At 40.7% G+C, this 14,256-nt stretch overlaps 1 protein-coding gene across 1 annotated transcript in view; it reads right to left on the reverse strand.

The window, feature by feature from the left end:
• The window catches only part of LOC143018552 (MAM and LDL-receptor class A domain-containing protein 2-like), a 388,685-nt gene that overhangs the window by 269,234 nt on the left and 105,195 nt on the right, over nt 1-14,256 (reverse strand). Inside the window, exons 53-58 of the mRNA XM_076174014.1 lie at nt 13,335-13,475; nt 13,046-13,183; nt 9,383-9,525; nt 8,004-8,223; nt 1,661-1,782; nt 889-1,032 (exon numbers count right to left, since the gene is read on the reverse strand). Coding sequence (XP_076030129.1) covers nt 889-1,032; nt 1,661-1,782; nt 8,004-8,223; nt 9,383-9,525; nt 13,046-13,183; nt 13,335-13,475 — 908 coding nt within the window. The remainder of the gene's footprint in view (nt 1-888; nt 1,033-1,660; nt 1,783-8,003; nt 8,224-9,382; nt 9,526-13,045; nt 13,184-13,334; nt 13,476-14,256) is intronic.

The following is a 14,256-nucleotide window of genomic DNA, read 5'->3' on the forward strand; positions in this document are numbered from 1 at the left end:
CTCCCTTTCCATCCCCACTCTCCACCTCATTTCTCACTCTATCCAGCCTAGTAACCCCCACCACATTTATCAGGCACCTCATTTCAAACACACCCAAACTCTTTCTCTCTTATGTTCCACATTTCTACCCAATACAGTGCTAGTGGCACAACCACACCTTCATACAATCTCCTCTTAGCATCCATTCCCAAATGTCTATTTCTCATTACACTTTTTAATCCCTCAAGGCATTTACTTGCTTCTCTCAATCCACATTCCACCTCCAACCCTACTCCCCCCTCCCACCACATTCACCCCTAAGTATTTAAAGCTATCCACTTCCTCTAGTCTTTTTCCCTTAATGCTCACTTCCAATTTGCTGCCATCCTCTTTCCTTGTACATCTCATTACCTTACTTTTACCCACATTTATCTTCAACTTCCTTCTTTCACACACCTTCCCAAACTATGTCACCAACTTTTTTAATTCCTCCTCTGATCCTGCTACAAGTGCAGCATTATCAGCAAAAAACAACGGGCTTATCTCCCATTTTTCTCCATTTTCTTTAACCATCTCCAATCCCTGGCCCATCACCCTTGCATTCACCTCTCGCACAATCCCATCCATGTATAAATTGAACAGCCATGGCGACATAGACACATCCCAGGGAAAGTCCCACCCCCCACCTCAAACCACTCACCCTCCCCATTTCCAACTTTAACACAGGCTCTACTACTCTCATAAAAACTCGCTGCTCTCAATAACTTTGGTTAGATTTTAACACATGAAAAATGAAGAAATGGTATGTCAACTATGTCTCAATTAATATATACATACATATACATACATACACATACATATGTACATACATACATACATACATACATGCATGCATGCATGCATACATACCTGTACTTGAACATTGGCAGGTACAAAAACTCCTTGTTCAGGGATATTGCCTGGTGTAAAGGGAAGATGCCACATCAAAGTCCGGTTGTCAGTTAACAAATCAAGAAGATAAACAGAAAGAGTTCCCACATGGTCACCATAGGCCTGTTGTAATGAAAACAGAAAAAAATATATTCATTCATATAAGAACTCAGAATATTACACAGTCACAGAAAATAAAATGCAAAAAGCAACAGTAACCCAGTCTTCATTATTGTTTGCACATAAACATGAACCCTTGCAATGCAAACCCTGAATACTGCAATAACTGGTTGGCACAATTTTCTAATCATGCAATTTGTAGCTCCTCACAGATTCATTAATCCAATAGGAAAATATCACCTCTTGATATTTTTTCATCTCATACTAACAGATCCTCTCAATTATTCTTTTTTACATTTTTCAAGGTGCTAAAGACAGCAATCATGTCATCTCTTTTTTCATCTTCCACTGTAGGGAATCCCACTTTATCTAGTCTTTCCTCATACATCATGAAGTGTTTTTCTTAATACCGGTAATTTGAATATTTATCTAATTTCTATCTAACTGTAATATGAAGGAATGGAGCTATGCTTATGTGGTCCTGTATCTTTTTTCTCCAATCATCATACCTATCATCTTCTAAACTGTTCCAGGAGTTCATGCTGTCATATAAAAAACTGTTTCTCAGCATTCTTCAGACATGTGGGATTCTTCAATTGTTTACTACGTATACTGCACAAAGAATGCTTACCGTATATTGAAAATGCAGGCAGCAGAAAATATCCTCCTGTTTTTTGATGACTATTGGACTTACAAGGGATGCCTGAGCTCCTGGTAGATGGTGTGTTCCTGGTTCAAAGATCAGGTAGGAACCTGTGGCACAAAGGAGGGTAGTTTTCAATAAAACTAAATCATATTGGATATGTGTGCACATATTTCCCTATGCATACTATGTGTAAAATTACTCACTTATGATGAACAGAATTGAATTATTGCAATGTATAGAATATGACACAGACCACACCAGTGACAATGCTGTTCTCTAGTAGAGAATAGAGGAACACCATAGAACTGTGCAGGAAATAAATAATAGAGAGGAAAGGAAGATGCCATGTAATACATACATATATCAATGGCTTTTTCCCCCTTACAAGGGAGGTAGCCAAAAACAAAGGCATAAAATCCACTTTCACCCATTCCATCCCCAACAAACTCCACTCCCATTCACCCTCATCCCTCCCTCTTATGCTCCTCCTGGATGACAGGTCATCCCTGCATCTCACTCACTGCCCTGGTTCAGAAGCAATGCAGCAAGACACAGCACATGCACAGCAAAGCCGCTTCATTAAGCTGGCGACCCCCCCCCCCCATCTGTCCCCTCATGCAGAATAAGAGAAAACAGGGAGAAATCCCTGCAGGATGCAAAAAAATATCATTCACACACACTCCCCCATCCCCCACCCACTCCCTTCCATGCATACACAACCATTCTCCACTTACCCCTATCTTCTGTCTTCTCCTTTCCTTCCTCAACAGGCATCCCCCTTCTACCCCATCCATCCATCTCATCCTTGGTTGCCCCCTTATGTTCACTCCCTCCACCTCTGTCTTCCACACCTCTTTTATTAATCTTTCTTCACTCACTCTTTCCATGTGTCCACACCATCCCAATACTCTTTCACAGATTGGTTACAAAATATATGAGTACAAAGAAAAGAGATAAGAAGTAAAGCATGATATGATGGGGGCAAAAATAAGAGCAGATGTGAAATGGCATATGAATATGACAGAAAATTTTGAAAGTAACAAGATTTTTGGAAGGAAATTATGAGAGGAAAGGAGGGGGGCAAATCAAGTAAAGAGGAAAAGATAAAAGGTCATGGACAGATGATAGTGGAAGAGACAACAGTAAGAGGAAGATAGGCAGAGTATTTTAGGATGTTGTTCCATGAGAAGAAGGACAAGGAGGAAAAGGTAGTTGTAGTGGGAGGCACTAAGAAAATGACAGTGATGAATGAGGAAAATAGAGGAGGAATGAGAAAAGATGAGATGAAAGTAGTTAAAATGATAAGGGCAGGTAAGGCACCTGAGTTTGATGGGTGTCATGCAGAGCATCTAAAAAAGGGAAATACAGTGATGGTGGCCTGGCTAGTGAGGTTGTTTAATGTTTGTCTAAAAGAGGGTAGAGTGATGGAGGAATGGAGGAGTGCCTGTATAGTTCTGCTTTACAAGGGAAAAGGGGACAAATGTAAGTGTAGTAGTTTTAGAGGGATCAGTTTGTTGAGTGTAGTTGGGAAGGCTTACCTTGTCACAGTTTTAGGTGACCTCACCACGGCCAGTCTGGGAGGGTTTTGGTTGAGAAGATTAAGAGAGGAACAGAGGGAGTAATTGATGAGGAACAGTGTGAGTTTACGACTGGGGTTATGATGTGAATCAGGTAATATAGAAGGTAAAAATGTTTAGGAAATTTTTTGGGCCTTTATGGATTTGAAAAGGACTTATGAAAGGGTAGACAAGAAGGCACTGTGGGAGGTATTGCCCATATATGGGATATGATGAAAGCTGTTAAAATCAGTTGAGAATTTTTATGAGAGTAGAAGTGCCTGTGTTAGAATTAGAAATGGAGAGAGCAAGTAGTTTGAGGTAAAGGTGGGACTTCGCCTGGGATGTGTCATGTCGCCATGGCTGTTCAATTTATACATGGATGGGGTGGTGCAAGATATAAATGCAAGGGTAATGGGCCAAGGATTGGAGATGGTTAAAGAAAATGGAGAAAAGTGGGAGATATGTGAGTTGTCGTTTGCTGATAACACTGTTCTTGTACCAGGATCACAGGAGGGGTTAAGGAAGTTAGTGACTGAGTTTGGGAAGGCGTTCAAAAGAAGGAAGTTGAAGATAAATGTGGGCAAAGGTAGGTGATGAGATGTACAAGGGGAGAGGATGGCCATAAATTGGAAGTGAGTATTAAGGGAGAGAGGTTGGAGGAAGTGGGTAGCTTTAGATACTTGGGGGTGCATGAGGCTGGAAAGGGAGGAGTGGAGGTGGAGGTAGAATGTAAATTAAGAGAGGCAAGTAAATGCCTTGAGAGATTAAAAAGTGTAATGAGAATTAGACATTTGGGAATGGAGGCAAAGAGGAGATTATATGAAAGGGTGATTGTGCCAATAGCTCTGTATGGGGCAGAAATATGGAACATAAGAGAGGACGAGTTTAAACGTGTTTGAGATGAAATATCTGAGATGTATGATGAGGGTTACTAGGATGAATAGAATGAGAAATGAGGTGGTGAGGATGACAGCAGGAGTGGAAAAGGAGTTGGGGGATATGGTTGATGAAAGAGTATAGGGATGGTTAGGACATATGGAAAGAATGATTGAAGAAAGTTTAGTAAAAGAAGTATAGAAGGCAGAGGTGGATGGAGTAAACATGAGGAGGTGACCATGGGTGGGATGGATAGATGTGGTAAAAGGGGCATTGGGAAAGAGGGGAATGACTGTTGAGGAAGGAAGGGAGAAGGGAAGATAAGGGTGAGTGGAGAATGGTTGTGTATGGATGATGGTGTGATGCATGGAAGGAGTGGGTTGGGGATGGGGGGTTGGAAGGATGTAGTAATATAAAAGGGTATATATGAAAAGCAGCAAGGATAACATTCTCAAGTGCAGTGGAAGGAATGCTACTAAAGTGAAAAGCAGTGAAGAAAAAAGAAGAGCGAACCAAAGCCATGATATCTAAAATACCCCTACCAATACCTGGAGTGGGTTTTTTCAGGGTAAGCAAGGAAGTGAAATAGTATTCATTGTGGAATGTATGGAAAATGGACTTTAAAATTTATTTGCCTGAATCATAGTACACAAACAACGAACACAAAAAATCAATATTCTTGTACTTCAGTAGTTTGGAAGTTTGACTACCTCCCCTTACAAGGGAGGTAACCAAAAAACAAAGGCATAAATTCAACTCCCACCCAGGCCAGGGGTAGTTGCCACAAACACATCACACCCGTTACACTACATAGCAGAACACCCACACACACCAAGAAACATTAAAACTACACCCAAAGACCTTTATTACACACAGATACTCTCTTCTCTTCCTCCACAACCACCAAATACCAGCCTCCGGAAACATATTCATAATCATATCACTCACCGCTCCATTAACACACTGAAAGACAACACACTGCTGCATGCCAGACCCCCTGATATCCACCCTTCTGAATCCTCTCTCCCACGTAAGGACAGAGTCCACTTGGCCAGACTGCGATGCGGTCACCACCCAGCACTTCTAAGCTACCAGAAGAGGCTGGACGACCGTGTTGTGAACAGCTGCCCAGGATGTAACACTTCACCCCATACCATACAACACATAATGGAAGACTGCATTATACACAATCATGCACGCAAACAACACGACATACACTCTATAAAGGATTTGTGGGAAAACCCAGTTTCGGCTGTGGCCTTCCTTGGGGAGACGGGACTGCTCGGACAGACAGTCTAGGGAACGACAACAACAACAACAACAACTCCCACCCATTCCATCCCCACATACTCCAGTCCCATCCACCACCCCCCCTCCCTCTTATCTTGGCTCCTCTTGGATGACAGGTTATCCCTGCATCTTGCCCAATGCCCTGGGTCAGAAGCAGTGTTGCACATACCACATTTAAACAACACCATTTAACATTTACAGATATGATACATTGTACAGATGCACATTTCCAGTCTCAGAACAATACAGCTCTGAAACTATTCCAGTTTTCTTTATTATGCCAGGAAAAGGAAGAATCTGTGACATATTTCATAGTATGACGGAAAGAGAAAGTAGCATTTTGCATGAAGAGGAAGAAAAGTAAAGATTTTAAAGAACCCATACTTAAACAATTGCATGACCCAAAATTACATAAAACATTTTGCTGAGAGAAACAAATCTTACACTGGAGAATGCAACTCCTACAGCCCTGACAACTAAGGAAATAGAGGGTGAATGTCTCTCTATAGACCAAGTTTTTTTTCCCTTTACCATGGAATGGATGGAATGGATGCGAAGAGGAGACTGTATGAAGGAGTGATTGTGCCAACAGCACTGTATGGGGCAGAAACGTGGAACATAAGAGAAGAAGAGAGAAGGAGTTTGAATGTGTTTGAGATGAGGTGTCTGAGAAGTATGGTGGGGGTTACTAGGCTAGGTAGAGTGAGAAATGAGGAGGTGAGGAGGAGAACAGGGGTGAAAAAGGATTTGGGAGAGAGGGTTGATGAAAGAATATTAGGATGGTTTGGACACATGGAAAGAATGAGTGAAGAAAGACTAGTAAAAGAGGTATGGAAGGCAGATGTGGAGGGAGTGAACATGAGGGGACGTCCTAGGATGAGGTGGATGGATGGAGTGAAGGGGGCTTTGGGGAAGAGGGGAATGTCTGTTGAGGAAGGAAGGGAGAGGACGGAAGACAGAGGTGAGTGGAGAATGGTTGTATATGGATGATGTTGTGACTGCATGGGGAGAAATGGGCGGGGGGGGGGGGGTGGGGTAGTGTGTGTGAGTGAGTTTTGATGCAGCCCGAAGGGATTTCTCCCCGTCCTCTCCTTATATGCAAGGGGGGACGGAGAGGGGGGGTCGCCGATTAAATGAAGCGGCCTTGCTGTGGATGTGCTGTGTCCTGCGACACTGCTTCTGACCCAGGGCGGTGGGCAGGGTGCAGGGATGACCCGTCATCCAGGAGGTGCTCAGATGAGAGGAAGGGTGGGAGGGGTGTGGAGTGTATTTAGGGATGAAATGGGTGGGAGTGTTTTTATGCCTTTCCCTTTTTGGCTACCTCCCTTGTAAGGGGGAAAATGCCTTGGTATATGTATGTATGTATGTATGGAAAAATAAGAAATATACCCATCCCCACCCGTTCTACTCCCATGCACCACCCTTTCCTCCCTCTCATCTTAGCTCCTCATGGATGATGGGTCATCCCTGTATCCTGCCCACTGCCCTGGGTCAGAAGCAATGCACCAAGGCACAGTACATCCACAGCAAGGCCACTTCACTTAATCAGCAACCCTCTCCTCTCCATCCCCTCAAGAAGAAAAATAGCAGACAGGGAGAAATCCCTTCAGACTGAATGTAGGGTGAATTAGAAAGCATAATGAGTTAAGTAATAATATGAGATGATTAGCACAAAGTTCAACAATACAATGGAGTGAGACCAAAGCTGTGTATGAGCTAGAATTTGTTTTTTAAGAAGGAATATGATTGTGATTGCTATCATAATGTGAGACCAGGTAATAAATTAGCTCATGAAGGACATAAAGTACTGTGTACGGTAATGAAAGGCTCAAGGAAAAAGTCCATTGAAAATAAATGAACAAATTCAAAGTGAAATTCAAGCAATGAAGACAAAGAAATGGATTCCATAAGTGTAGTAAGCTAGTAACTGAAACAATCATACACAAAAACAACAGATGACATTCTAATTCTTCCCAGAAAGATGAAAGGGAGGGTCCAAGGATCACTGAGAGCCTGTGTCAGGCTGCAGGTTTCCAGTCAACAAAACTCAAGTTGATAATTATCACTATCACAATTAGGCAATTAGAAACAGGTAAATAATCTACAAAGAAGAGAAAGAGGAGATCTACTGACCATCCACAGATTTATGAAAGGGATGGAAGTCCTCAATAAAGATTATTTAATAAAGTGGGATAAAAGAAAAACAAGAGGACATAATAAGAAACTTAAAAAGGATTGTTATAGAAGAGATCTGAAAAAGAATAGTTTTCCACACAGAGTGGTGGATATCTGGAATAAATTGGATGAGGAAACAGTGAGTGCAAAAACTATACAAGAATTTAAGAATGAACTTAATGCTGAAAGATACAAAGGTGGGTCACTACGAGCATAGCTCTCTTCCTGTAAAATACAACTAGGTAAATACAACTAGGTAAAGGTAAATACACCTAGAATAATCAATATAAGATGCAACTTTAAATCATAAGTGCCTTGGAACATACTTCATATACTAACAATTAATCTCCTTATATATTACACTTTAAGCTACTGAGATACCACAACAAGAGAAAAGGTTCTAAACTAACATTGAATGTTGCCATTACCTTGATTGTCCGGAGCTGAGGGTGGTCCATTGAGTCGGTGTGGTGTTGTTGAGTCAATAGTAAACCAGTTGAAATCACCAAATCCATCCCAGTTACAGGTATGGCCATCTTCAAACTTACAGTTGATAGATTGTTCTCCACAACCTTCTTTATGCAGACGGATATCATCTATAGCAATGAAGTTCTCCTCTCCTGCTGGCAGCACTCCATGGAACACAACCTGTGTAAATTTATCCAAATGCTGATACAGAATACATCCTATGACCACGAACAATAGTGCATCTACTTAGGTTGCCTGTTCCTTCCTTACTTCTAAAGTATTCAAATTGATTTCTCTGAAGTTAAAGTCTCCAAGTGGCACAAATTCTATATATTACCAAACTCCCCAGAAATCAACCCAAAAGAAAACTCACTTCCAAGACAACCAAGAATTGCACTGGCATGCCTATAATCATGCTAACACCCTGCACTAAAAAAAAAGTTTTAAACAGAATCAGCCAGCCAAAAAACTATAATTACCCCAAATGCAAACACTAAATACAAGACAAAGAGCACATTACATTACACTGTCCTACACTCACTCATTCCTTATAGTGACATAAAATTTCTTCATTATGTGACTTACAAACTTAACCAATGGACAATTTCCTTCTTCACTTCCAGATCTGGCATATTTTGAATATTGGACTCAGCATTAAAAGAAGTTCAGACAATATGGAATCAATGAATAAACAAAAATCAATTAAAACATGAATCTGTTTTCCCTGAAAAAGTGTAGATTCAGAGGTGACTTGATACAGGTCTTTAAGATTCTAAAGTGAATTGACATAAAAAATGACAAAATTTTCACACTGAATGAGAATGGTCTCAAACTGTCCAGGAATAGATTTAATTTGGAAGTGAGTTGGAACAACTTCGCCAACCATGTAGTTAATGAATAGAATAAATTTCCTGCAGAGGCAGTGCAATGTAGTTCAGTTCAAAGATTTAAGAATCATTTAGATAAACACCTAAGAAAGATGCTGTAATGAATATCACTTATTTAATATTATTTCTTTATTTGTTTTGTTATCATTTGTCCATTTGTTTATTATTATTTGCTTAACTCTTATTATTAGTTATATGTCAATTTATTATTATTCATTATTTACCTGTTTGTTTATTATTCAGCTATACCTATGCATTCATTTATGTATTTCATTTTTTATTTACATCATTATAGTTTTTATTTATTCATTTATTTATTCATCTTTATTATGATTTTTTTTCACATCCGACCTAGATATGGACCAAAAGGTCTCCTGTCAGCATGCTTTGCCTTTGTTATCCCTTGTCTCCTTGATCTGACAGTGAAATTACACAAATGTATGTGTACTCACCTTGATATCTTTTACTGCTGAATCCCAGAAGCGCATCAGGGTGAAATGGTAATTACGCCAAGTGGGTGTGTGCATGCGATGAAAATGGTGCACATATCCTTTGCCCACCTCTTTGTCATTTATGTCACGAGCTGATGAGTAAACTGTCAATTCACAAGATAATTGACATGAGTTTTTCACACAGGAGAGAAAGATTTGTCAATCAATTGACTGTGCATACATACATATCTCAAGGGCTTTTCTCCCTTACAAGGGAGGTAGCAAAAGTCAAAGGGATAAATCCACTCCCACCCACCTACCCATTTCATCCTTACATACTCCACTCCCATTCACCAGCCCTCCCTCCCTCTTTTCTTGGCTCCTCATGGATGATGGGTCATTCCTGCATCTCACCCATTGTCCTGGGTTAGAAGCAATACAGTAAGACACAGCACATCCATAGCAAAGCTGCTTCCCTTAATCAGCAACCCACCCTCTGCATTCCCTCATGCAGAAGAAAAGATGGGGAGAAATCCCTTCAGGCTGCATCAGAATATCATTCACGCATAACCACTCCCTAATCCAGCCAATCTCATCCATACACAACCATTCACCCCTATCTTCTGTCTTCTCCCTTCCTCAACAGACATCCCCCTCTTTCTCTACAGCCCTTTTACCCCATCCATCCATCCCATCCTTGGTCGGCCCCTTATGTTCACTCTATCCACCTCTGCCTTCCATATTTCTTTTACTTATCACTCTTCACTCATTCTTTCCATGAGTCCTAACCATCCTGATACTCTTTCATCAATCCTATCTCCCAACTCCTTTTCTACCTCTGCTCTCCTCCTCTTTGCCTTGTATCTCACTCTATCCAGCCTGGTAATTCCTACCATAGTTCTTAGACATTTCATCTCAAACTCATTTGAACTCTTACTCTCTTCCTCTCTTATATTCCATGATTCTGCCCCATCCAGTGATGTTGGCATAATCACCCCTTCATAGAATCTGCTCTTAGCATCCATTCCCTAATGTCTATTTCTCATTACACTTTTTAGTCTCCCAAGGTATTTACTTGCTTCTCTCAATCTACATTCTTCCTCCACATCCATTCCTCCCTTTCCCATTACATGCAGCCCCAAGTATCTAAAGCTATCCACTTCCTCCAGCCTCTTTCCCTTAATACTCACTTCCAATTTGTGGCCATCCTCTCCCCTTGTATATCTCATCACCTTACTTTTACCCATGTTTACATTCAGCTTCCTCCTTTCACACACCTTCCCAAACTCCGTCACTAACTTCCTTAATCCCTCCTCTGACCCTGCAACAAGGACAGTGTCATCAGCAAACAACAACTGGCTTATCTCCCTTTTTTCTCCATTTTCTTTAACCATCTTGAGTCCCCTGCCTAATACCTTGCATTTACCTCCAGCATCACCCCACCATGTATGCACTGAACAGCCATGGTGATATGACACATCTCTGGCAAAGTCCCACCTTTACCTCAAACCACTTGCTCTCCCCATTTCTAATTCTAACACAGGCTCAACCACTCTCATAAAAACTTTTGACTGCTCTTAACAGCTTTACTCCTATCCCATATATCTGCTATACCTCCCAAAATGCTTTCCTGTCTACCCTGTCATAAGCCTTTTCCAAGTCCAAAAAGGCCCAAAAAACATCCTTACCTTTTCCTAAAGTTTTCTCATATATCTGCCTTACCACAAAAATCTTATTCATGCAACCCCTACCAGTCCCAAATCCACACTATTCCTCACCAATTACTCCCTATGTTCTTCTCTTAACCTCTTCAGTACGGGCCTTAAATCTCGCGTGGAGCATTAGCTGCCAGCCGTACGACATGTCGTAATAATACTCGCATCATAAAATATAGTCACCGCTTATATCGATCGTTCTCTCTTTCACCCGTGAATTTTGATAACCATAGAAAATGTGATTAAAGACAGTTTAGAGAGTATGTCATTAGGCAGGGGCAACTACAATAAATATAATCAAGACGCCGATATGGCAGCCTCGCGTATCCACTTGCTCCTCATGCCACCTACGTATGCAGCACCGTATGGAAGGGGTTAATCTTCTCAATCAAAACCCTCACATAAGCCAAACTACACTCAACAAAATGATCCCTCTGAAACTACTACACTCACATTTGTTCCCTTTTCCCTTGTCAAGTGGGACTATACAGACACTCCTCCTGTCTTCCAGCATTCTATCCTCTTTAAGACAAACATTAAACAACCTCACAAGCCAGTCCACCATTGCTGTACTTCCCCTTTTTTGACACTGCATGACACCCATCTATCCCAGGTTCCTTACCTGTTCTCATCATTTTAATAACTGCTTTCACCTCATCTTTTCTTGTTTCTCCTCTATTTTCCTCATTCATCACTGTCTTTTTCTTAGCACCTCTCACTGCAACTACCTTTCCCTCTCTATCCTACTTCACATTTAGCAACTCCCTAAAATACTCTGCCCATCTTTCTCTTACCGCTGCCTCTTTCATTATCATCTCTCCATTTGCACCTTTTACCTTTTCTTCTCTACTTGATTCATCTCCCCTTCCTCTCTTAATTTCCTTCCAAAACTTCTTTTTATTACATTCAAATTTTCTCTCACACTTGTACCCCATTTCACATCTGCTCCCTTCCTACACCTATCAGAAACTCATTCATCATCTTTTCCATGTTAGGACCTTGTAGATGAAGGCTCATCCCTGTCACTGCTACACTGCTCAAGTCAAGGAGCTCCAAAATAGGACAGGAGACAAAGCTTATAAAACTAGAATAAATATTAGCCATATCAATCAATCAATCTCTTGCTAGTCTCCTTTGCAGAAGACCTGCAGCCTTTAGCTAACTGGTAACAGCCTCCAGGTGTGTCCACAAGTCACTCAGGAAGATATATTGTGTTGCTGTCCAGGAAATGTTAGTGTGGGGCATTGTAGTATGAGGTGTGGTAGCTACATCTGAGGCAGTTTGAATCTATGGCCAAGCCTATCTGTATTGGTACTGTCCAGTTATAGTTCTTACCAACAATATACTGGCCATATATATACTCCAGCAAAATGGTTAAATGAGACAATTTTAATAACAGCTTAACCCTTTTGTTACTGAAACGGTTTCCCTCAGCCAAATAAAACTGATTAGCAGCAGACAGAATAAACACGGAATTCATAAAATGCAGTGAGAGAGTCAAAGTATAAAATATGTGTATGTGTGTACACACACACATATATATATATATTCCTAACAGGTTTGGCATAAATTTTCTTCCAAGAAATGTCTCATATATGCTCAATCCAACCCCTTGTTCCCTACTCCCATTACAGGAAAAGGAAATATGGGTAGTAAGCCACAAGTGTATAATGAATGCTGTAATCTTATTATAACATGACATGTAAATGTTGTTATGACAATTCATACAGTGTATATATTTAAAATGTAAGGTGTACATAATAAGTAATGGTGTAAGGAATGTTGCAGAAGTCTAAATCTGTCACTGTGTACACTAAATACACTTCCCCTCTTTCTATCTGAAGGTGTGGTCCTGGAGAACCAGTACCTGGTGTCTAGACTGGGCCCAGAATCAGAGTGAGATACAGGATAACAAGAATATACTGGTACAAGGCACCACAGTTAACCCATCATGGAATTTTTGTCTTACCGTCAAGGTCTGCATCACCCTTGCTGCTGATGAAAAGCCGGAAGGATAAGCACCATTCTATATTCGGCAACCCTGTGGACATGATAACCTTCGAGTCCACACCAGTTGTCTCCTCAGCCTGCAACTCATAATAGTGGCCTGCAAAACAAATATCAATTAGTCTGAAAATAGATATATATAGACAGACCAGCAGTCTGCTATAGAAATGTCAGCATTTATCACTGGCTTCTCAAAAAATGTTATTGTTTATTAATGATACACAAAGATTATATATATATCCTAAACAAACCTCTATTTGTGTTTGTAGTAGCATCAGGAATGCGTCCTTGGCTGATCCGCCAACCTTCCTCCCAGCCATCTTGATGCAAATTACAGTCAGTTAACTGCTCAAAAGTGCAGATTTTTGTCTCAGCCAGATCACCATCATTCTCTGTAATAAGATAAATTGTACAATTAGGAATACTAAAAAATATCAAAGTACCTGACCAATATTAAACATTCCTTCAATGCTGCAATGCCCTGTAATCTATGTATTTTACTGCAGGAAATGCAAGATGACTTTACTTTGACAAATTTCTATTTACACATCATCACAGATTATTGATAATAAGTCAGTTTTTCCACTTGATCCTCCTGGGAGGATCTCCCCTTAAATAGTGTTTGCCAGAAGATTTATAATGCAGCCATTAGGCATTGATAGATTAAGCAATGATAACTGTTTTCCACAAAAAACATAACACTTCTGATACATGTTGTAGAAGCAATATGGCAATGAAAGTCAGTAAAAGTGGACTAATATATTCCTTGTCTCACAATCAAGTCACAGAGACCAAGGAATGGCAAACAATGGCTGCCAAAGCTACCCCATTCTCAACCACAACTTCTAGTTAGTCAACCAGCCAATCCTGGATTTTGCACACAGATCACTATACTGGAAGGGGACCACAGGATGACGTTCTCTCAAGCTTCTGCATGGTAGAGGTCATCCCAGGTTCTCCTCATATTCACTCTCACTTGCTACTCAGTTCTCATCTAAGATGTTCTTGGTGACTGGTACATAAGTCAATTCATCCTCACTGGCATTCCTTGCAATTCCATCTTTGTTGGACTATGCAACATTCATTGATGGCAGTGTGAGTAGTTGCAGATCACATACATGACAGGGCATGCCATCAGCTTCGACGTTCCAAGAGGACATGACTTTGGTTACC

Source organism: Oratosquilla oratoria, chromosome 35 (assembly GCF_046742065.1).
Source record: "Oratosquilla oratoria isolate Oo_2021 chromosome 35, ASM4674206v1, whole genome shotgun sequence".
Lineage (NCBI taxonomy): Eukaryota > Metazoa > Arthropoda > Malacostraca > Stomatopoda > Squillidae > Oratosquilla > Oratosquilla oratoria.